Raw genomic sequence first — 24090 nt, 5'->3', positions numbered from 1 at the left:
TTGAACAAATTTGTGAAATTCATGACTTGATTGAGAATAAGGGCTTTGTGTTGGGTTGCATAGTTTTGCCTAGTGTTACTAAGTTTTTTTCACTCTAAATTATAACCTGAATGTTTTCTAATGTGATATTTTGGGGTCTTCCAGTTTTGTTTTCCATTTGTTGCCAGATTTGATTGTGATGATCTTGCCAGAAAACTTTTGCCCTAAAAAGGAGGATTGCTTCCACAAAAGACAGAGATCAGCAGTACTATGGGACCAGCCAATAAATCTCAAACATCTCCAGACACCTTCTTGCTGATGGGCATCCCAGGACTAGAGCACCTGCATGTCTGGATTGGGATTCCCTTCTGCTCCATGTACATGGTGGCTGTGGTGGGGAATGTGAGCATCCTGGCCGTGGTGAGGGCAGAGCGGAGTCTCCACGAGCCTATGTTCCTCTTTCTGTGCATGCTCTCCGTCACTGACCTGGTCCTCTCCACATCTACACTGCCTCGCATGCTCTGTCTCTTCTGGCTTGGAGCACGTGACATTGCCTTTGATGCTTGCCTGGCTCAAATGTTCTTCATCCATAGCTTTACTGCTATGGAATCAGGTTTTTTCCTGGCCATGGCCTTTGACCGTTACGTGGCCATTTGTCATCCGCTGCACCATACCACGATTCTCACCCATGCTCGCATTGCCAAAATGGGAGCTTCTGTGGTACTTCGGGGAGTGGCCTTCTTTTCCCCACATCCCATCCTGCTCAGGCAGCTGCCCTACTGCAGAACACGAGTCATTACCCACACCTACTGTGAGTTCATGGCCGTGGTGAAGCTGGCATGTGTGGACACAGGAGCTACCAAACGTTACAGCCTCAGTGTAGCCTCTGTCATTGGTTCCTGCGATGGCTTTTTCATTGCTGTCTCTTATGCCCTAATCCTCCGTGCAGTCTTTCGCCTTCCATCACAGGAAGCAAGTTTTAAAGCTCTAGGAACCTGTGGCTCTCATGTCTGTGTCATCCTTGTTTTCTACTCCACAGCTGTCTTTACCTTCCTCACTCACCGCTTTGGCCACAATGTGGCCCCCCAAATTCATATCTTTATTGCCAATATGTACCTTCTGGTACCACCTTTCCTTAACCCCATTGTTTATGGTATTAGAACCAAAAAAATTCGAGACCATGTCCTTAGTTCTCTAAAGGTAAAAGTCACTTGATTATCCTGGAATTGTTTGCAGAGATGGTATCATAATCAGAAGGGAAGTAGGGAAATAATTGATCCCATTTTTATAAATGACATGGAATTTTCTCCCACTGAAATCAGACATTTTCACAGAGAAGAGTGACCACACATAATAGAAATTCCACAATTGTAGTGAAACTAGAGGGCATGAGACATTTTGTGCACACATGGATTTTAAGGAGCTTCCTTAAAGCTTTTTTAATTGGAAAGCAGTCCCCTTCTGCTCCTTGCTGCTACTGATCTGTGTTGTAACTGGGGGTGGTAGTTTATTTTCAAGTAGGCGTGATTTAAAAAAAAGTGAAGAAGCCCATGAGAACCTCAAAAATTCCATGTAAAGTATTTGCAATTGAAAATTTAATGATCGCTATCAATATTCTACAGAAGAGGCAATATAATAGGATTGATGTCTTTTTAATACAGGACATAGTAATTGTGTATTTTAGTCACAAGAATGGACACACACAAGACAAGTTGTCTAGCAGTAATGTGGAAAAGTTCAATAGTGCAATAATCAAGCCCACAGAATTTTTAAACATATTGCTCATAGAATATTCTGTCTCCACAAAGCATAACTTGTGCCTCTTATTGTTTTGTTATGTAAACTAAGACTGGGTCTCTTAAAGATATTCTCTTTACCTTCATCACAAATTATCCTGAAACCAGAAACAACTTTATGCTTGATGGTATCTACTTGGGAATTTGCCCAGAGCTTAGGCCCAAGCCCACTGAACTAGATACAGATATTACATGTGCTTGCTAAAGGAGGTATCTATTATTATAAATAACTCAATTAATACATTTTTAGTGATTATGCTCCTGGTGATAATTAAAAATAAAATTATTAAAAAAGATATAAGTATTTTACTGGTAAAAGTCTGAATATTTTCTCTTTAAAAAATATGATTCCTTCACTTCTTGGCTTGTACAAACTGGAAATTACTCCAGAGTCACTCAATAAACACATGCTGAATTTCCTTGAATTGATGTTCTCTTTTGTGGTTTTCTATTTGTAAAGTATTATTTGTACCTTCTTTCTTCTGTTTAGTATAGGAGCTTCTTAGAAGTAAATATCTGGGCCGCTTCTCTGTATTCCTTTTCCTTAGACTCTGTTGCAATGTTGTTCAAGCTTTTATAATTTTCAATTTGGGATATTTCAACAGTTGCCACTGATATGTTCAAAGCATTAGCTTTTAATTACTATGTCTAATACATCCTTTACATTGAGATCATAGTTATCCTCATAAAAATTTAGAAAACAAACAGAATTGATATGTCAGACCCATGTAAGCACCAGAATAGCAAAGCAAAACTTAATGAAATTCTTTTCTGCTCCTTCTCTTCTCATTCTTATATATCATTTGAACTGGTCCCGTTCATAAAGTCCCCCGCCTTCATTCAAACAATACGTCTCTCCATATCTTCATGTTTTGCTTAGAATGTTTCTCTCCTACCTATTCTCTTTGTCACCTGGGAAGAACTTAATTATCCTTCAAGATCCAGCTCTTGTTTAAACTCCCCCACCTTATCAGAAAGATTACGTTTCTTTCCTCAAGTCAAATTAACTAAAAATTCCCCCCACCTCTATTGTAAAAAATGCCATGATAGATTTTAGTTAAATTCTTAATATGCCTTTTGCCAATTAAACTCTTGGTATGGTTTGGGGTTAAGTGTGCTGGCTCTAGAAGCAGAGTGCTGAGTTCATTATTCATCTCCGTCACTTTCTATCTGTGTGCTCACAGGCAAGTTGTCCAAACTTTCTGGACCTTGTTGTCAAAATTAATAAAATGAGGATTGTAAGATTTCTTGCCCCGTAGAATTTTAAGGATTAAATGAATGAAAGCATGTAAGACACTTAACATAGTTAACATCGTGGATTATCATAACAAGTATAATTTTGTGTATTTATTATATGTCAGATTTGCAAGACATAGGTGTGCATTTATATGTATATATGTGTGTGGGTAAATGTATACATTGATACGTATACATGCAATTTAAATTATATAATTATCACCATAATCACTAGATTATTAGTCTTGATTTTACATATGAGTAATTTAGACTCAGAGAGATTAAATAATTTGCTCATAGTCACATATTGACTAAGTGGTATAGTCTGGATTTAAACAAAAATGACAGTAATTAATCCCACTTTAAAATCCATTTACTTTTATTTTTTTATTTTTTTAAATTTTATTTTAAATTCCAGCACAGTTAGCACACAATGTTATATCTGTTTCAGGTGTACAATATAGTGATTCAGTAATTCTGTAGATTACCTAGTGATCATCATGACATGTGTCCTCTTTAATCCCATCACCTATTTAACCCATCCTTCCACCCATCTCCCCTCTGGTAACCATCAGTTTGTTCTCTATAGTTAAGAGTCTTGTTTCTTGGTTTTCCTCTCCTTTTTTTCCCCTTGTTTGTTGTTTCTTAAATTTCCACATATGAGTGAAATCATATGGTATTTGCCTTTTTATGACTGACTTATTTCACTTGGCATCATATTCTCTAGCTCCATCCATGTCATTGCAAATGGCAAGATTCATTCCTTTTTATGGCTGAGTAATATTCCATTGTGTATATATACCTCATCTTCTTTATCCATTCATCAGTTGGTGGATATTTGGGCTCCTTCCATCATTTGGCTATTGTAAATAATGCTTCTATAAACATAGGGGTGTGTATATCCTTTTGAATTAATGTTTTTGTATTTTTTGAAATCCCATTTACTTTTTATCTATAACACCTCCAAGTGTCCTGTGAACCTATGTGTTCAGTGAATGATTCTGAAGGAATGAATAAAGCAATAAGATATTTGAATTCATATTTCCTGTATTTTAGAACTCCCGATCATGTGATAGTTGTAATTAAGGGACCTGGACTAAAGCCATAAGGATATCTTTCAATGATCTTTTTTTGTAAGATAATGGAGAGTAATGACAGTGACAGTAGAGACAGATCTCTCCCAGTCTAAAGAGAAAAGACATCTTAAGGAAACATAAACTCTGAGACTATTGCCATTATGTTGGATGTTTCCTGAAGACAAATTATCAAGTCTGGATCTTCTTGCTATATTTTTGTTATTTGGAGTACCATGAACCATGGAATTTAATTATAATATATCCCCTGACAAGTATCAGCATTGCTTACATGTTAGGTTTGGAAATAAAAACTAAGGAGTTAGTACTCACAGATTATAACCAATGGATGGCAAATAAGAAATGGCCAACAATAACAAACACAAAACTAAATCTAAATCTTCAAAGATTCTGAATTGAATTCTAGTTAAAGGAAGGAAGATATACAACTTATTCATATATTCATGCATCAAAAAATGATGGAGTGGCTAAAATGGGCCAGATTGTGCTAGGTCCTGAGAAGAGGTGAGCAAAACACAAGTGCATGTCTCAGGGACTTTACATCCTGGGGAAATGTAATGTGAAATAATTAAATGATGCTCAAATGCATAATTACACTGGATACTAAGGGCTGTCAAGTAGAAACAAAGATTTCTGTAAGTGCACATAACATGGGGTTTTGCTCTAGTCTAAGGGAGTCAAGGAAAGCTTCCTTAAAAATGATATTTGAGGGGCGCCTAGGTGGCTCAGTTGGTTGGGCTTCCGACTTTGGCTCAGGTCATGATCTCCCAGTCTGTGGGTTCGAGCCCCGCATCAGACCCCGCATCAGTCATACAGTGCTGACAGCTCAGAGCCTGGAGCCTGCTTTGGATTCTGTGTCTCCCTCTCTCTGCTCTGCCCCTGCTTGCACTCTCTCTCACTCACTCTCTTTCGCTCTCTCTCTCAAAAATAAACATTAAAAAGAAAATTAAAAAGAAAAAAAATTTGAATGCCAAGTGGGAGTTAAGCAGCTGAGAAAAGAAAGATCATGAAATGGGACTGGTGATGTTACAGGGAAAGAGAACAGGATATGTGAACATGTGTGGGTGGATCTTTAGATAGGAAGTGGCACCATATGTTTGAAAACTTGGAGAGAGTCCATTTTGTGGGCTGAAGGACAGAGAGTGAAGTGAAGAGTGGATGCCTGGGGCTGAGGATTCTCAGTTTTATCCTAAAAATGAGAGGAAGACTGTGAACATTTTATGCACAGGAGTGACATCATGTTTGTGTTTTTAAAAGATCATTGTGGGGCACGTGGATAGCTTAGTCCATTAAGCATCCAACTTCGACTCAGGTAATGATCTCATGGTTTGTGAGTTCCACCCCACATGGGGATTTCTGCTGTCAGCACAGAGCCCATTTCAGATCCTCTGTCCCCTTCTCTCTCTTGCACATGCACACTCTCTCTCTTTCTCTCCCCCTCTCAAAAATAAGGAAACATACAGGGAAAATAAAAAGACCATTGTGACTACAGTGAGGAAAATGTTTTGCGACAAAGAATGGAAGAAAGGAATGCAAAAAGCCTCTTAGAACATTATAAAAGTTTTTGAGGACAATATGATAATAATTTGATCCAAGTTGGTAGCAATCATGATAGAAAGAATTAAATTTATTTGAGTACCCTGAGTATACTTTAGGCTAGGAGAAAATGGCTTAATGAAGACTTTGCTCACAGGTTGCAGGACTGTTGGTTACCCTTCAGGTGTTATTATAGGCCTAGAGTCTAGAGTGGAGACCTGTGGGGGCAGGGGAAGAGTGTGTGCATTTATTCATATGTAAACATTGGAAGACCTGCAATTCACCAGGCACTGGGGAAATAACAGTGAACAAACAAGATCCAGTCACTATCATTAGGATCTTTATATTTGACCACCAGGAAACCAGTTAACAGATTTTCCCTCTCTTTACCATTTACTCTCAGATTGAGCTTCTGACTTCTGCCAAAGGTCTTTCTGAAACTCAGTCTCTCCTAAACCCAGTATTGTGCTTTTTTAAAAATTTTTTTATAGAGCTCCTCTCTTGTTCCTACTTTAATCTCGCTCCTTTATGTTTCTTTTATATATCTTACTTACCTAACAAGGGCCTTATTTAGTCACTTAAGATGTATTTCAGTGGATACATTTTTTGAAGCATAACTAACATATAGTTATATTAGTTTCTGGTGTACAGTATAATGATTCAGAAATTCTGGGAGCGCCTGGGTGGCTCAGTCTGTTAAGCGTCCGACTTCAACTCAGGTCATGATCTCATAATTAGTGGGTTTGAGCCCCAAATCAGGCTCTCTGCTATAAGCAAAGAACCCACTTTGGATCCTCTGCCCTCCTCTGTCCCTACCCCTCCCCTGCTTGGGCTCTCTCTCTCTGTCTCTCTCAAAAATTAATAAATAAACTTAAAAAAAATTCTGTACACTTCTCAGGGCTCATCAAGATAAGTGTGCTCTTAATCCCCCTTTTTTTCCCAACTTTTTGTGGATTTTAATTGCATCTAGGAAATCAAGACTCCTAATTTTAGTTTAAGTTTTGCTTATAGAGGTCCCAAAGTCACTGGAAATGAAAATGATTTCAACTATTGGTTTGGAAGCAAGCTGTAGCAATTTTAAAATGCTTATAGCTTCACACACATCTGCCTTCTGTTACTCCAGTGTGCTTTAATTTCCATCCTAAATGATTCTCCAGCCCTTACTCTTTCTCTCTAGGGTTTCTAAACCTTATCAACAGTTAGATTTACAGTGCTCCTTAATATCTGCTCTTATTCGTACATGGTATCCTTAGTGATTGGCTCTAGGCTTTGTTTTCCAGAATATCCAGGCTAAATAAGGCACTTTGCCAACAGAGAGGCCAGTAGGGATCCCCAAGGACCAGAACAAACAGCATAAATCTGCCTTTTATTCTGGTCATCAGCAGATCTTCCCCATACCTTCAGTAAATGAATGCTTTGCTGCTCCCAGTCCCACTGTGACTAGACTCACAACCATCTACAGGTACTACTTACTCTAGGAAAAGAGAGGAAAAGGAGGGAAAAGAGTAGAAAATCCTGGGATGCAAGGTCATGGAGGGAAAAAGAGATTCTCTTTTAATCCACATACTACCATCACCAGCCCTTGTAAGGCCATGGTTGGAATCTACAATCTTTAGGATACCCAGTGACACTCTTTAGAAAATAAGTATATTTCTAATTTTTATGTCTAAATTGGTGGTGTCTTTACTTATGATTAATGTTGATATAGTTGTTCCTGGCAACTGTTCGTGATTGCTCAGACAGAACTTTACCATGTTGTTAAAACTCTGTAATGTCCTAATGTCCCCATCACATGGAGAAATTTTATCTACATTATTCCTCATGGTTCATAATTCAATTTCTACCTGAAAACTCCAATTGATAGTGAGCTTCTGGTGTCACAGGACTGTCTTTTCTATTTGAATTTGTGATAGGATCATTCCCCCTATTGGACTAAAATGCACCTTTAAAAATTTTTTTAACATCCTTTATTTGGCCAGATATCTATTTCTGGTGACACTATTTTTTTTTTTTTTTTTTGCTCTTTAGTATTTTTTTGCTCTTTAGTATTTGAGGATAAAGTTATTTAGGGCCATCAAATATTCCTTTTTATGGTGTCAATTAAAGAGTATTCATTATCCTCGTTACAGTTCTTTCCAAGAAACAACCAAAAGAACATTACTTTTTCCATATCTCACTTAAAATTTGTACTTATAGAAAAAGAAGAAAATTTGCATGTATAGAATATCAATACATTTGGAAAATTATACCAGGATCATTGCATGTTTTATACAATATTGAAATTTAATCATGGATTTAATCCTCACTTCAAGCTTTGAAAGGTAAGCCTCATCCCAATTTTGAGATGAGGAAATGAGGCTTTGTCTTAAACAGCTTGATCAAGTCACTGAAGTGGCAGGACTAAGATTGTATCCCAGACATGTGTTTTCTCAAAGGCTTTGCTATTTTAACTATCCCAAGTTACCTTCGAGGAGGTCTGACTATCCTGTGGCTATCGTGTGCTTTTTGGCAAATGCAGTTGACACATGAAATACTTAGATCTCAATTTATGATGTATAAACATTACAGTGGTATGTTAGCAGATATGCCACTCTTATTGGGGGCTCTTCAAAATTTTAAATTTATACCTGAGACTGCTTCTCCCTTCTTCAGTGAGAGTAGCCTAGGATTATATCCCTCCACACCTTAAGTAACTGAAGCTTTTGATCATTAGTTTATGCAGTATAATTATGATTATCACCATAAGCTACTGGAATACCCAGCATTTTAGGTGCAAATGATGCTGTGATTTCAAAATGTCCCTTGTTTCTTTCTCCCTAGGAATCAGACTGTTAGGAGTTCAGATTAGGGATGTCCTCTTGCAACAACTCCATTCCTCAACCCTTGACATTTGTCCTGGCTGGAATTCCTGGCTTGGAATCTTCCCATGGCTGGTTCTCTGTGCCTTTTTTCTTGGTATTTGTCATTACAATGATTGGGAATGCCGCCATCTTATGCATCATCTGGGTGGAGAAGAGTCTTCATGAGCCCGTGTTTCTCCTCCTGGCCATGCTGTCTGTTGTTGACCTGTCCCTGGTCGGTGTCACTGTGCCCCGCATGCTAGGGATCTTCTGGATGAATGCCAAAGACATCAGCTTTAATGCCTGCCTCGCACAGATGTTTTTCATCCCTTCATTTTATGTCATGGAGTCTGGGATCCTCCTAGCCATGGCTTTTGACAGATTTGTGGCTATCTGGTACCCTCTGAGATATACAACCATCCTTGCTAACAACATGCTTGTGAAGATGGCACTGGCTGTCCTGACAAGGGCGGTGGCAGTGCTGACTCCAGCACCCATCCTGGCAAAAAGACTGGAAAGCTTCCAAACCCACATCATCTCTTACTCCTACTGTGCTTACATGGCTGTGGTACAGATAGCCTGTGGGGACATCTCCAACCACATTGTCTATGGCCTCATGGTTATTGTAACATCTGTGGGATTTGATTTGCTTTTTATCATTCTGTCCTATGGGCTGATCCTTCATGCTGTCTTTCGGATCCCCTCTTGGGAGGCAGGGGGCAAAGCTCTCAGTACATGTGGCTCCCATCTTTGTGTCATAGCTCTCTTTTATTCTCCTGTTGTCTTCTCTGTCCTGGCCCAGATTTTAGGCTACCATATAGCTCCCTATATCCAGATTATCATTGACAACCTCTACTTCCTAGTGCCTCCCATGGCCAACCCCTTGATTTATGGAGCCCGGACTAAACAAATGCGCGAGCGGGTACTACGGATCCTCCGCTGTCATAGAAACTGAGGATGATATCTGAGGTGGACAGGATACCTGTGATATGGAGCTGGAAATCTTGTTAGGTTGAAGGTAGAGATAATGGCTGCCTGATTTCAGTCTTCCTGGGCAAAGGAATAGCAAAGGCAAGAGAAGGATTCGGTGAGTGTGGGCACGTAATGGGGGGCATGTTCTCTCCGTCAGAATGTAGTTTTTATGAAACTCTCATGACCAGAACCTTCCCCAAATGTTTATGTAAGTTATAAAGTAGGAGATATTTTGTTGTTAATTCTATTATTTAATCCCATCAGAGAACATAAATTGTAAGCTCATTTTTTTCAAATGATGTAAAAAATGAATTTAGTCATACATTCTCATGATCTATGGGCAAAAATAATTATCCAAATTTTTTGTTGATTCCATGATTTTTCTTCCACACGTATGTTTTCAGATATTATACAAACATAAAATTATATATCATAAAAAACAATCCTAATTGGAATAAACATGTATAAATATCTATGATCATGTCTGAGTAATGAGCTCCTTTTTGGTCTGAATGGTTTTAATGCAGAAGAGTCATCTTTAGAGAGTTACTATTGGTGTCTAAATATGGAACAAATACGCAGTGGGTTGGACTTGGTAGGTAAGTATTTTACAAAGCTGGGGAGGGGCGGGGAAGGCCTTTAACAAAGTTATTTTTTCACTAGCTTCGTTTTCTCCCTTCCACCTACCTGACCTCATATACTTTCACATATTCAAGACACCCGAATTTGTATCTTAAATCGTGAATTATGTCTGTGTTCCAGAAAAAAAAAAAAACACATTATAATAGCCTTGTGTACAACTCTTCATATATACCCTCAACTTAAATCTTCCCAAACTAAACTCTTAGTCTCCTTCCTAGCTTGATTGTCCCTCTGCATTCCCCATTTTTTTCTTTTGACTTCAGTTAAATTAAATAAAAAAGCTTGAAATTACTTAGTTGTTTTTATTTCTTTTCCTTCATCCAACCAGTGACCAAGACATGCCTGCACATTTCCACTCTCTACTTCTCTACCTCGTACTTTCATCAGTGTACTGCAGATTCTCCTAACTTTCCTATACCAAATCTTTCGCCTATCCAAAGTTGTTATTAGCACTGCAACACGTCTTTCCCAAGCAAATATCTCATTTTGTCCACTTAAATCTCCAGCAGCCTATTCCTCAAGACAAACTCTAAACTCCCCAGCACTCAAGTTATTGCTTGACTTGATGCCCATCTGCCTTGCCAGGTGCTTTCTTTTCACTAAATCATAATTAGGCATCAATCCAGCTAAAGCTGACTGCTTTATTTGAAAAGAAACAACACATTCCTTGCTACTTTAGCTCATTCTTAATGCTATTTTGGAGGCATTTTCACTTGGTCTTTCTTATTCAAAATTCTTCCCATCTCACACTTCAATTTGTTTGCCTTAATGCCTGCCTTCAGATGACATCAATCAGTCATTTTCTGTATTGCCAGACACTAGGTTTCCTTGATCTGACCTATACTTCAGATGCTGGTCTGCATGCCTTCCCATTACCCTTACACTGACATTTCTTTAAGGGCCATGCCCAGAAACTGAATTTTGCACTGCACGTAAGCAGATTGTAATCCTCCTTGTCTTAGTTTTTCAGAAACAGTATTGAACGTCAACTCATAAAACACGGGATAACCTATACATGTAAATCATACCCATCTTCCTATCTCTAATGTTCACAATTTAGATATCCCTAGGTCTAACTGGAACAAAATTACACAGATGACATTTATGTCGCACAAATGTATACAAATATACATGCTTTTTGTTTCATATACATGCTTACGATCATCTTATTTGTCTATAAACATCTCTTTCTCTCAGTCTCTCTCTGAAACATGCTATCATATTCATATTTATACACGTTCATACACCATACCTGAGAAACGCAAGCATTCACAACACAAGCACATATATGTACACGTGTATCTGACGTACATATTAATTACGTCCATAAATATGCAAAACCACGATTAAACTCCTTGCAGTTTGCCTGAACAAGTTTTCAGAGACCTAACTTTGCTCAGATAAATTAACGACTCCTCTCCGAATGCCCCTACCACATGCTGTTTATCATTATCTGGGACTCATTTTATGCAATACTCTCTATGTAAGCCTTCCTTGACCTCCCCTCTCTTCTTTTTCTCTACTCTCTATTGGGTTCATTTTCAGTGGTCTCCAGTGTCACTCAATCCTTCCTTAATTGTAACACATGATTACTTCATATGACAATTGCCTCTTTACATGATCTTTTTCTACACTAAAATTAAATATATAATATTATAGTGAAACTTCTTCGACTCCATTTCTGAATATTATTTAGGGCATGCTCTTTCACCTTCAGTGTACCATTGATGTTCCCTCAAATATAATTCCCCTTCTCAATTGTTATAATTAATTTAGCTAGGCTATAAACAACTCCCAAATTAAGAGTTTGGGATTGTTTGGGCTCAATACTCTCATTTCATTTTCTCTCATGGTTGCATGGCAAAAAAGGGTTGCGTGGGGCTAGAATCTTGTGAAGAGTCGGTGAGAATGAACATCCAATGTGGCTTCTTCATGGACAAGCCTGGTGCCATAGTGCTCCTCCCCCTAGGCTCTCTCTCCATAATATTAGCCTGGGTTTCTTACCTGGTGTTTCAGGGCTTCATGAGGTAAAGACCAGAAATTGCTGGACCAGATATGGTCTATACCCAAGACTTAGCATCACTTTTGTAGTATCTTATTGCTCAAAGCAGTCAAAGGATTTGACCAAATCAAGGGGTTGGAAAGTAGACTCACTATGGATGATTAGATTGCAGAAAAACATTGAGTTTAGAAAATACTGTTATAGCCATCTTTGACAGGTCCTGTCTGGCATAGTTTCTTCTCTGTCTACAACAGTTCACATCCCTTTCATAGGCAGCATATACTTAACATCTCCTCTAAAATTCCAGGCCTCATCCTATTAGGATGTCTGTCCAGAATTTCATCATCTAAATCATATCCAGATGTAGGTGAGGCTTCAAAGGTTTGGTTCCTTAGATACAGTTCTTTGAGTACAATTTCCTTTTTCTATGAGTATCTATTAACTGAAGAGATAAGTCTTCTGCCTCTTACACTGCCAACATAGAATGTTAGTACAGCAATAAGAAAACTGTAAAAACATTCCCATTCCAAAAGAGGAAGAAAGATGGAGCATGGGAGTCGCTGGTCCCTAGCATGCTAAAATCTAAGGCACACATTCTCAGCTTCTTGATTAAGTTCTTACCCTGCTCCATGAGGATAATTCTGTTTCTTTGTCGTTCTTGGCTTTACCTTCTGAGACCTAGACCCCATACTCTGTATCATCACTCATTTTCTAAAGAAGTGGACCACATTTTCATTTTATCTTCCTAAGCCTATAGTTTGGGGACTCTAGTGGTTCTTTTTATTTTGAGATGCCTGTACTTTTCAATCTAACCAGGCAGTTCTTCTGACTAGTAAAGGATCTTGAAAGTGCATACTTTTATCCAGAAGCTAGCTCATGCTTTAAGAGTATATAATGTCTAGAGAAAAAGTGAATGAGAAACAATTTTGTGTTCAAACTCAGAAATACTTGAGGCTTCTGTGGCTGTTATGAGTAGTGTTTGAAAGTTAAACACTTACTTCTTTAACTCATTTTTCTCTATACATATTTTATTACAAGTGGCATTGTCAACATTATCTGGAAGTTTCCTTCCTTTTTTATTTTCTACCTTAAAAAAAGTTCCACCATCCACAGATACCTTTATTCTCTGGTACACAATGACAATTTTGTCATTCTATTTAATGCCTTCATTAACAGTCTTATTGGTACCCTTCAAGATTCTGTCCGTCCACTCAAAGCCAGTGCTTCGTATTCTAGGGGTTTCTGTTATTGCAGAATCTAGTTGTTAACATCATTTTTCATATGTATGTATGTATATATGTGTGTGTGTGTGTGTGTTATTGTTTATTTATTTTTGAGGGGAGGAAGGGGCAGAGAGAAGGGAACAGAGAATCTGAAGTGGGCTCCACGCTGACAGCAGCAAGCCTGATGTGGGGCTCGAACTCATGAACCACAAGATCATGACCTGAGCCGAAGTCAGACACTCAACTGACTGAGCCACCCAGGCATCCCTTTATATTTTAACTGGTGATGTGCAATATAACACTGCAAAACTTAGTGGCTTTAAATGGTATTTTATGATTTTTTTTTCTCTCAAGGTACTGTTGATTGTCTGGACTCATCTGTGTAGTTCTCACTTGGGAGTCTCTCAAGCAGTTGCAGATAATGTTTAGAACAGGAATCTAAGACTGGGTACTCAAGCCTTCTTCATTCGTATGTTAGGCATTGCAGTCTACCTCCACACTGACTCCTGTTCCATCGGATTAGAATTAGGTGGGTTCTTACATGGTGGCATGAAAACAGAAAAGGTTGTGGTATTAGTTAAGGTCTCTACCAAGACCTGGCACAGATTGTTTTCTGTTGTATTCATGGCAGATGAAGGGCCTTAAATATATCAGGGTATGGGGAAGAGTCCATTCTTGACTGAGGAGTGGCAAGAGCACATAACAGAAAAGTGTGTGATGTGGAAGATACGGTTATTAGCCATTCTTGGAAGATAGAATTTGCCACACTCAACTTTTCTTTCACTTCCATCATAAATGATTTTTCAGTTTCTACCTCTTCTCAATGGTTCCATATTATGTTCCTAAACATTTCTATCATTGCTCACCAATGATGATTTTCCAGTGCTTCCCATATTAGGTCTCATACATATAATCAGTCTACTCTCGATTTTGTGAATTAGTTTTATTCTCTAGAGATTCCAAGGCAGCCAAGGTGTTTTGGATACAGAGATATATAGGGATTCATGACAGCCAGGGCACACCAGCACACATCTATTCCTTTCCAAGACAACATGCCTAATTCTATACAATAGCAATTTTCTTCCCATGACTCAAAAAATTAGCTTCCCTTCTGATTCCTGCTCTATTGAGAAAAGACTCTCAAACAACTCTAGTTTCTATCCTAGAAAAAAAAAATTGGATTGGGTACAGTTATGGAATGTAAAGTCATATGGGAAAAAGAAATACTCAAATATTCTCACTGATTAAATACACCAACAACCAGTTTTTAGTTCATATGCCTACCCACTGAAAATAATTATCATTCCTTACAGCTCTGACTCAATCCAACCAGTGGTACTTATAGCTGCTGTGATTTTCTTCTAATTCCATCTGCCGCATGAAGAATGTCGATCCATAGAAAGGACTGCTCAATTGCTATTTGAAAATCTCCTCTGATAGAGAGCTTCCTCCACGCGCACACCCAATGGCATTATGTGGCATAATTTACATAATTCACACTATGGCATTGTGTTTCCCTCGAGTTCTTAGCAATAGTGAGCTCAAATTTACCTTCTTTTTATCATCCACTCCTGAAATATATAAGATCTGGTGGCCACAAAAGAAATATATTTTGTCTAGCATATGCTTGCAATTGAAGTGACAGTTACCAGAGACTTCAAATTGTACTTTAATAAAGATAAAAATTCAAAGTTCCTTAATAACATTAGTCACTTTCAATTCAATTAGTCACAACAAATGTTTAGTTTGTAGATGACTTTCAAGGTTTTCCACCCCATAGGTAAGAAATAATATTTTTACTTTTTTAAAAAATGTATTTTAGAGAGAGACAGGGAGAGTGTGAGCCAGGGAGAGGGGCAAAGGAAAAGAGAGAATCTTTCTCCACTCAGTGTGGAGCCTGATGTGGGGCTTGATCCCATGACCCTGGGATCATGACCTGAGCCAAAATCAAGAGTGAGACACTCAACCAACTGAGCCACCTGGGTGCCCCTATACTTTTTTAGTACAGATTAAGTGCAAGATTAAATTTTGCCATTTAACTATCTTATCACAATTGCAAAATTTATATTATTTTTTTCATCAAATTGGGACATTAAAGCATAAACTTAAAACAACCATGTCCAAGGTCACCTCCAATAAACTCTGAATGTATCTCAGATATGTAGTACTTCAAAGCCTTTGATCTTTGGGTTATACCAGCTTACCTTCCTGCATGCCATTATCATTTAGCTGTGTTTTCCCTTGTACCAAATACAGCTAGCATTTAAAGCTCCTTGATCTGACTAATGTCATCAATCAAGAACAATACTGTATTAATCTTTAAACATCTGGGGCACATAAAGTTTGACTCAAGCAGTTTGAAATCAACAAGAGAGAAGAAACATTTTTTTTTTCCAAAATATGACACCATTTTTGTTATTTTTAAAATGAAAACAGGGACTGTTGGTGGGAATGTAAATTGGTATAGTCACTGTGGAAGACAGTATGGAGGTTCCTCAAAAAACTAAAAATAGAACTACCATATAATTCAGTAATCATACTTCAGGGTATATGCCCAAGGGAAATGAAAATAGAATATCAAAGAGATATTTCTACTCCCATGTTTATTACAGCAATATTAACAATAGCCATGATACAGAGACAATCTAAGTGTCAATCAGTGGATGAATGGACAAACACACACACACACACACACACACACACACACACTGGAAGATCATTCAGCTATGAGAAAGAAGGACATCCTATTGTTTGTCACAACATGGCTGGACCTTGAGGGCATTATGTTAAGTGAAATAAATCAGAAAAATACAAATACTGTATGATATCACTTACATGTGGAATCTATAAAGGCCAAACTCATAGAAACAGAGTAGAATGGTGGTTACCAGGGGCTGGGGATGGAGGAAGGGGAGATGTTGGTCAAAGAGTACAAATTTCCAGTTATAAGATAAGTTCTGGGGGTCTAATGCATATTATAGGGATTATAGCTAGCAATACTGTATTATATACTTGAAAGTTGTTGAGAGATAACATCTTAAATGTTCTTACAACAGAAAAGAAATGGTTATTATGTGACATGATGCTGGTGTTAGCTAACACTGTGGTGGTATCATTTTGCACTATATGTGTTTTGAATCAACACATTGTACATCTTAAACCTGAACAGTGTTATATATCAATTATATCTCCACAATGCTGGAAAAGAAATAAATGCAATGTAGAATTTAACTCTGCTGTGGTTATGAAGTAGGAGCTTGAGTCAGATTACACATACGAATTTTCTCTCTAACTGATCTCACTTGGGCATTGGTACGTGAACATCTATTAACACATAATATCCTATGATTGTAAAGGCATAGACATTTATTGGAGTTTTTATAGAATTTAACTTCAGTTTTTCCCTAAAATCAACTTCCATTAGAAGTCATAAACTGTCCATGTATCAAATATTTCCTTTAGGATGTTTCAAATTTGCACTACTTTTTAAAATAGGTATTCTTATTTCCATTCAGAGCAAGAAGCTGCATATCAAGAGGACTAGAAAGGAAATGGAAATTTTATTATAGTAAGATTTTCTTCAATATATTAAAATTTTATAGTGGAAGCAACAAAAAAATACACCGCCAGTGTTTCCTTACTCCGTCTATTTTTCCTTATCTCAGGTTGCTGTCATAACAATGACTTCATTGCATTTTATATTAAATTTTTAATGCCTGTCTTCATTATTATTGTTAACAATTTTAATAATGATAATAACTATCTTTTAAGCACCTTATCATTATGTGCTATGCTTAAAACACATTTTAAATTGTTATGTCCATACAATCGTCCTTTAAGGGAATTATTATTATCCCAATTATAAATATGAGGGAAGCTAGGTTCAGACAATTAAAATATTTTTAAATTTTCTTTTTATAACACACAGCTATTAGATAGTAGAGTCAAAAGTCAGGCTTACATCTGTCTGATCAAAATATCCATGTTTTTAATATTTTTACAGTACTGTTTTCCTGGAGAGAATTTCTTGAGGGCAGGGACTGCATGAACATTATTTAGGCTCTTTCAGAGCCTTTCATACTATGTACACAATATAGATACTGAGTTTAAACAAAATGAATGAATTAATAAATGGATAAATAGATTAATAGCTCTCACACCTGTTTTGGATTTTGATCAGATAGTGGCAGGAGGATTGAAAGTTTCCTTCACTAGTATATTCCATATTTTTTTTGAAGACAGCTAGTTTATCTTATTTGGAAATCTCACTCTTTTGGTCTGCCTTTTGTATGTCTTTCTTTTAAAAGACTCTAGATGGGGGTGGGGGGATACCTGGGTGGCTTAGTTGGTTAAGCCTCTGACTTAGGCTCAGGTCATGATCTCATGGTTGGTGAGTTGGAGCCCTGCGTCGGGCTTTGTGTTGACAGCTCAGAGCCCGGAGCCTGCTTCTGATTCTGTGTCTCCCCCTCTCTCTGCCCCTCCCCTGCTCTCTCTCTCTCTCTCTCTCTCTCTCAAAAATAAATAAACATTAAACAAAATTTTTTTTTTTAAATTTTTTTTTTTCAACGTTTATTTATTTTTGGGACAGAGAGAGACAGAGCATGAACGGGGGAGGGGCAGAGAGAAAGGGAGACACAGAATCGGAAGCAGGCTCCAGGCTCTGAGCCATCAGCCCAGAGCCTGACGCGGGGCTCGAACTCACGGACCGCGAGATCGTGACCTGGCTGAAGTCGGACGCTTAACCGACTGCGCCACCCAGGCGCCCCTAAACAAAATTTTTTTTTTTTTCAACGTTTATTTATTTTTGGGACAGAGAGAGACAGAGCATGAACGGGGGAGGGGCAGAGAGAGAGGGAGACACAGAATCGGAAACAGGCTCCAGGCTCCGAGCCATCAGCCCAGAGCCTGACGCGGGGCTCGAACTCACGGACCACGAGATCGTGACCTGGCTGAAGTCGGACGCTTAACCGACTGCGCCACCCAGGCGCCCCAAAACAAAATTTTTTAAAGTAAAAAACATAAAAGGCTCTAGATGGAATTCTAGTCCCACAAAATATATAAAAGAATCTTTCTTATTACAAAAATCACTTTAGGATAAGAATTTAATTCAATATGTCTCAATATTTCTTGTGAAGACACACAAGATAATACCAAAAAAAAAAAAAAATCATCCAGTGAGCCTTATCTTGTCTGCCTGGGAAACAAAGGATGCCCCCTCCTTCCCAGTAGAAAGGCTATATAACCAAACTCAGTTTTCCATTGGCTCAGGTAACAGGGAAAGTCTCCACATATTGGAAAACTAGTGTTTCCATTTGTCCTTCTAAATAGTTCGTACTTCAGAATTTTTGCCATAAATATCTGACTACTTGGTACCTGAGACCTATGTATTAATTCTCCTACAAATCTATTTCATGGGGATTCTTTCTCTGGAGTACATGACACATTTAGCATTGTTCCATACCTTGTCTAAGTCTGTGAAATCATGAAGGAACTTACTGTCTTCTGTTTACTTGTTTTTTTCATGTTTACCCAGAGAAACATTTTCTTAGCTACATTATAAAAGACTGTCCATTTACCCTCAACCTGCTCCATATATTGCCTGTAGATAGTCTCTTCATTTCAGTGGATTCCCATGACTCCAAGACCTTTCTCTGACCTGGGGAGCATGCTCTGTCCATAAATAGTACATGTGAGAAGTGTTGGGAAGGTGATATTTTAGGAGTTACCATCTAACAAGAGATGGAGATGTCTAGATAAATATGCTGTTTCTAGCCCCTCATTGGTACAGTTTCAAGGTGTGACCCTTACCTTTTCCAAAAACCCTCAACAGGAAAGAGCTCTGGTAATCCATAGCAGTAACCTGCTCAGTCATGCACACATGAATGGCTTACTTCCCTTCATTATCTTTCTTGCTCAGTCCCTTGCAAACTTTTTTCTTGAAGCAAGTCCCAAATATACTACATACACTAAAATTATTGCTTTGATTTGCTTTTGGGGAAACCCTTGATAGACACTCTTATGCCATACTCACCTGTTTATATACTGAGATCATCATAGGGTAAACTTTAATCTTCTATTCCTACTATAAGACATAGTATAAGTCTTTAGCTTGACCATCAAGAGGAGGGAGACAAACCACTATGGTAAATAGAGAAACCAACTGAGTTAAGATTATTGGTGTCCATATGGTGATAATAATGGTAGTGTATCTGCTCTCAAGCCACAGAGATGCTGGACAAGAAGGTCTTACATGAAAAGGGAACTAAAGGAGATATAGATAAACTTCAAAGTCTTTGGATTTTCTTCACTAGCTTGTAAGCCCTTTAAGAAGTTTCATGCCCCTCATCAGAGAACTGCTCATGTTGATGGATTACATCTCAAAAATGTTGGAAGTATCTCCTAATATCATTTAGGGTAAAAAAATAAGTTCATAGTGAGTTACCAGACTATACAGAGAATAAACTCCTTCCAAGGCCATCACAAGCTAGTCAATGGCAACTCTGAAAAGTTGAGTTGTTCATTTATCCAATAAAATGACTATATTTGTACAACAAATAAAACCATGTGTCAGACATTGATATATTAATACATAATTCCCTACTTCAGAATTCTGTGTATTATTGATCACTAACAAAGGCACAGATGAGCCTGCTTTTTCCTGAATCACTGCTCAAGGAGGTTAGATGCACACACACCCGCACATACTTCTCCACATCTATATGAGTTATGATGATAGTGTTTTAAAAATATGAAATCTTGGTTAATAACATTTTATCATTTTAAGTAAAATGCATTATTCAAATCTCACATTTGTCTTGACTTCCTATATGAGGTCTTCTCCAATTCTTTTTAAAATCTAAATTAGTTGCTTCTCACATGTGAAAGTAGATCTTTTCTTATTCTTTTACCATGGCCTAAATAACATTAAATTATATTTGCTCAGTATTTTATATTGTAGCTATACTCTCATCTTTTGAAATCATGGAATCTGTCTTTGTCACTGTTACACATAAAGGATAAACTGCTTCTTGGTATTGCAGAAAGATACAATAGATGTGCAAATGAGGAAGGAAGAAAAAAAAAAACAAGAAAGATTGATAGAAGGAAGGAAGGTAAAAAGAAAAGATAAAGGAAGAAAGGAATAGAGAGATGGGGGAGATTATAGGAATTAATGAGATGCTTATATACTTGTTACTCAAGTTTATCTCACCTTCTGATTCCTTTTGTTTGGGTAATATAGATTATTTAGGGGAGATCCTTATAATGTGAAACTCCCACCAACATAGACATAGTGCAAGGAGTTTCCATCATAAATGGGTAAGTATACATTTTTCCGGTGTCATTCTGTTCTTAGATCACTTCTGGATGTCAGGCTTCAGAATACAAATCTGAGCAACCCGCATGCGGATCTCCTTGGTCTTCACACCATAGACAATGGGGTTAAGGGCAGGGGGCACAAGCAGATAGATGGTAGACAAGAGGATATGAACATAGGGTGATACATGTCCAAAACGGTGGCTGAAGAAGGAAAAAAAAGCAAGGATATAAAACTCCAGGAAGACAACAATATGGGCAGTACAAGTATTGAATGCTTTGCGTCGTGCCTCCTTCTGGGGAAGACGAAAAACAGCCTGAAATATCAGAATGTAGGAGATGAAGACAAAGATCATGTCAAAACCTAGAATCGCAAAGGCCACAAAGAGCCCATATGATTTATTAATATGGACATCTTCTGCAGCCAACTTGACCACAGCCATGTGCTCACAGTAGGAATGGACAATGACCACAGATTGGAAAAGTTGCAGGCGTTTAAGCAGAATGGGTAAAATTCCAACAAGCACCGTTGCCCGGACTACTACCATCAGTATGATTTGAACTAGAAAGAGAGGTGTGAGGATAGATGTGTGCCTCAAAGGATCACAGATGGCAACATAGCGGTCAAAGGCCATGGCCAACAGGATACCAGATTCCATGCCCTGCAAGGCATGAATAAAGAAGAGCTGAGTGAGGCAAGCATCAAAAGCCATGGAGCACAAGCCAAACCAGAAGATGGCCAACATCTTGGGAGCGATGGCTACACAGAGACCTAGGTCAGTGGCTGCCAAAACTGCTAGGAAGATGTACATGGGTTGGTGAAGACTGCGTTCTGTAGGGATGATGATTAACAAGAAGATGTTCCCCAGCACAGCCACCAGGCACACTCCAAGGAAGGGAAATCCGATCCAAAACTGCACATGCTCTAGTCCAGGGATCCCAATCAGGGTCACAGTCTTTGGGTTCAGATATGACATGTTGGTAGATCCCATCAGGGTGATAAATCCTTTTCTCTCCACTGACTCTGATACCTATTCAGAGAAAAATTATGGATGAAAAATAAGGGAATTCTTATCATGTCTTCTACAACATAAAAAAACATAGATGGAAATGTGGCCACTACTTTTAATTTTGGGGAATCAACAAGTCACTATTAGAACAGGATTCTTGAATATCTTTTCCCAAAGCCAGTGTGGGTGTCTGCATGAAGAAATTGTAGAAATGGAATTTATGATTCTAAGAGCATTGATCTTGCTAGGTTCTGAAGTGTTCTCAGATGGTGTCATAGAGGACAATATTACCTCCTTTGTCTATATCTATCTCCAAACTCCAGACACCTTTCAGATTAAGAGAAATCCCTCTGTGGCACTTGAAGGCATAGGATAGATTCTCAATCCCATAGACCTGTCCATTGTTTTCAAAGCTCAGAATCTCCAGAAAATGGCAGCCTTTCCCAGTCTTCCCATTTTTTTTTTTTGTGGTTTAGGGAGTAAAATACTGTCCCCACAGATCTTAGGAATTGACTCTCAGAGTGGGGAATGAGGAGATTTGTTCTTTCTGCAAATACTGGTTGAGCTGACTATGTGCAGACCCATTATCCAGGTTCATGGAAATGATATGGAGGAGTTGTTCTTTTATCAGTAGAGGCAGAGTGTATTTGACTCACTGAGATAATTCTGTTTGGTTAGCTTTCAAAGTGGATATATAAGCAGAATGGGGTAGATGGTAATGGAAGTAGTCACAGATCCTAGAGAAGACAGAAAGTTGTGAAGATTGATAGGAAGTCAATTGAATAAACAGGCACCATAAATTAGGATAGGATAGTAACCTACAGAAACGGATCAATTGGAAAACCAGTGTAGCTTAAATATTCTGACGATATTAATGTGTTTCAGATGCAAAAAGGCAGGGTTGGCTGTGAGCCACTCTAATGTCCATAATGGAGCTCGACCTAACCTAGGTGCTTTCGTTCATTTTACTGGTGTTTTCTGGCCAAGAAAATAATTACTCTTTTGATTGTACTGTCCCATTTCACACCCACCACAAACTTCTGGAATTTTTATAATTTGCTCTCTTTCCTTATAAATTTATTCAGTAAACCTTATGTACTCTTTTTTACTTTTTCATTAGCCATTCTACAAGCTTAAAATCATCCAAAAGTTTCATTTTGTTTTCCTTATGATTTTGTCATAGCCAAATCATTGAATAGAGAATACCGCTCTGAATGAGATTTTACACATTTTTCTTTGAAGGGAAACTAGAAGGATTACTGCTATAACATCATAGGAAAAAACAGACTGGTTCACAGTCAGTAGGAATATAGATGTGGCTATAACTAAGAAGTCCCTAATGCAATAAAATCTAAAATACTTTACTGCTTGATTGAAAGTAGGAGATCATTATATGACCTTCTGTAGCTACATATACCAATGGACTATGACCAAGGCAATAAAAAGCTATATATTATAGAAATTTTGTGAAAGGAAATTCCCTATGATGCCCAAATAACGAGGTTAGGTGAGGAAGTAGTGGATTCTCTAGAAGAGATTACTGATAAACGTGAATATATCTTACTAAGGTGACATGAGTAGACAAAGGCAGAACCTAAAGGAACAGTAAAAGGCCACTAGATATATTTATGATGCTTGACAGTATAAGGATAAAATGCTAAATAGTATAGCATATGCTATATATAAATAATATAAATGTGTATTATATAAATGCAAATATATATATGCATTATTTGTATATTTATAATACATAAAATAATTATAATAGTTATACAAGTAATATGAATACATATTATATAAAATAAATTTATATTAGACAAATACATATTTATATAAACATTTGTGTATATAATTTATATTATATAAATATATAAGAAAATATAAAAATATAAAATGTATAAATGTAAACAAAATATATATAAACATTAAATTTGTATATGATAAAATATACATTATATGTAAGGTTTTATATCATATATATAAATATATATGTATATGTAATTTTTTGTATATTATGATGTTTTGATATCTTACAAAACCTTTCTGGCTGGGAGAGACCCACCCCTCTCTGGCTGGGTTAGTTAATTCTTAAGGTAACAAAGGGCCCAGCCAGGATCATACCTTCGATATGCAAACTAACCAGTCCATACCTCCTTTATCTGCCAGGAAACAGTATCCCTCTGCCTTAATTATCTTGGGGCCAAGTACCAGGAAACTAGACACTCCACCTCTAACACAAAATCCACCAAACTTATTCCAACTAACCAATTCTAAACTGTTCACACTTCCCTTCCTTCCTTTCCTGTGGAAATACCAACAAAGGCCAGAGCTTAAGCACTTAAATGCTCTGCCTTTGCCACCCTCCCCACCTCCCCCTCCTTTCTTCTGCCTCCTGATCACCCTGGTGATTTTCTATTTGGCCCTGCAAGGCCTCTGTGTCTCCTGT

At 37.7% G+C, this 24090-nt stretch overlaps 3 protein-coding genes across 3 annotated transcripts; 2 read left to right on the top strand and 1 right to left on the bottom strand.

The window, feature by feature from the left end:
• The first annotated feature begins 249 nt into the window (after window positions 1-249).
• LOC115526514 (olfactory receptor 52D1-like) lies at window positions 250-1194 on the top strand. The gene has a single exon (XM_030333900.1). It carries the CDS (start codon window positions 250-252, stop codon window positions 1192-1194), a length of 945 nt encoding a protein of 314 aa, XP_030189760.1.
• A 7297-nt stretch (window positions 1195-8491) lies between these two features.
• LOC115524977 (olfactory receptor 52D1-like) lies at window positions 8492-9436 on the top strand. The gene has a single exon (XM_030331804.1). It carries the CDS (start codon window positions 8492-8494, stop codon window positions 9434-9436), a length of 945 nt encoding a protein of 314 aa, XP_030187664.1.
• An 11239-nt stretch (window positions 9437-20675) lies between these two features.
• Window positions 20676-21626, bottom strand: LOC115526267 (olfactory receptor 52A1-like). Its single transcript, XM_030333722.1, has one exon. The coding sequence runs from the start codon at window positions 21624-21626 to the stop codon at window positions 20676-20678; it is 951 nt and encodes a 316-aa protein (XP_030189582.1).
• Window positions 21627-24090: the final 2464 nt, after the last annotated feature.

The sequence above is a fragment of the Lynx canadensis genome, chromosome D1, assembly GCF_007474595.2.
Source record: "Lynx canadensis isolate LIC74 chromosome D1, mLynCan4.pri.v2, whole genome shotgun sequence".
Classification (NCBI taxonomy): domain Eukaryota; kingdom Metazoa; phylum Chordata; class Mammalia; order Carnivora; family Felidae; genus Lynx; species Lynx canadensis.
Note: the sequence above shows the minus strand (reverse complement) of the source record. Positions and strands in the feature narration are given on the sequence as shown.

Coding starts and splice junctions, on each gene's coding strand:
- LOC115526514 (XM_030333900.1), top strand. CDS start 250: ATGGGACCAGCCAATAAATCTCAAACATCTCCAGACACCTTCTTGCTG.
- LOC115526267 (XM_030333722.1), bottom strand. CDS start 21,626: ATGGGATCTACCAACATGTCATATCTGAACCCAAAGACTGTGACCCTG.
- LOC115524977 (XM_030331804.1), top strand. CDS start 8,492: ATGTCCTCTTGCAACAACTCCATTCCTCAACCCTTGACATTTGTCCTG.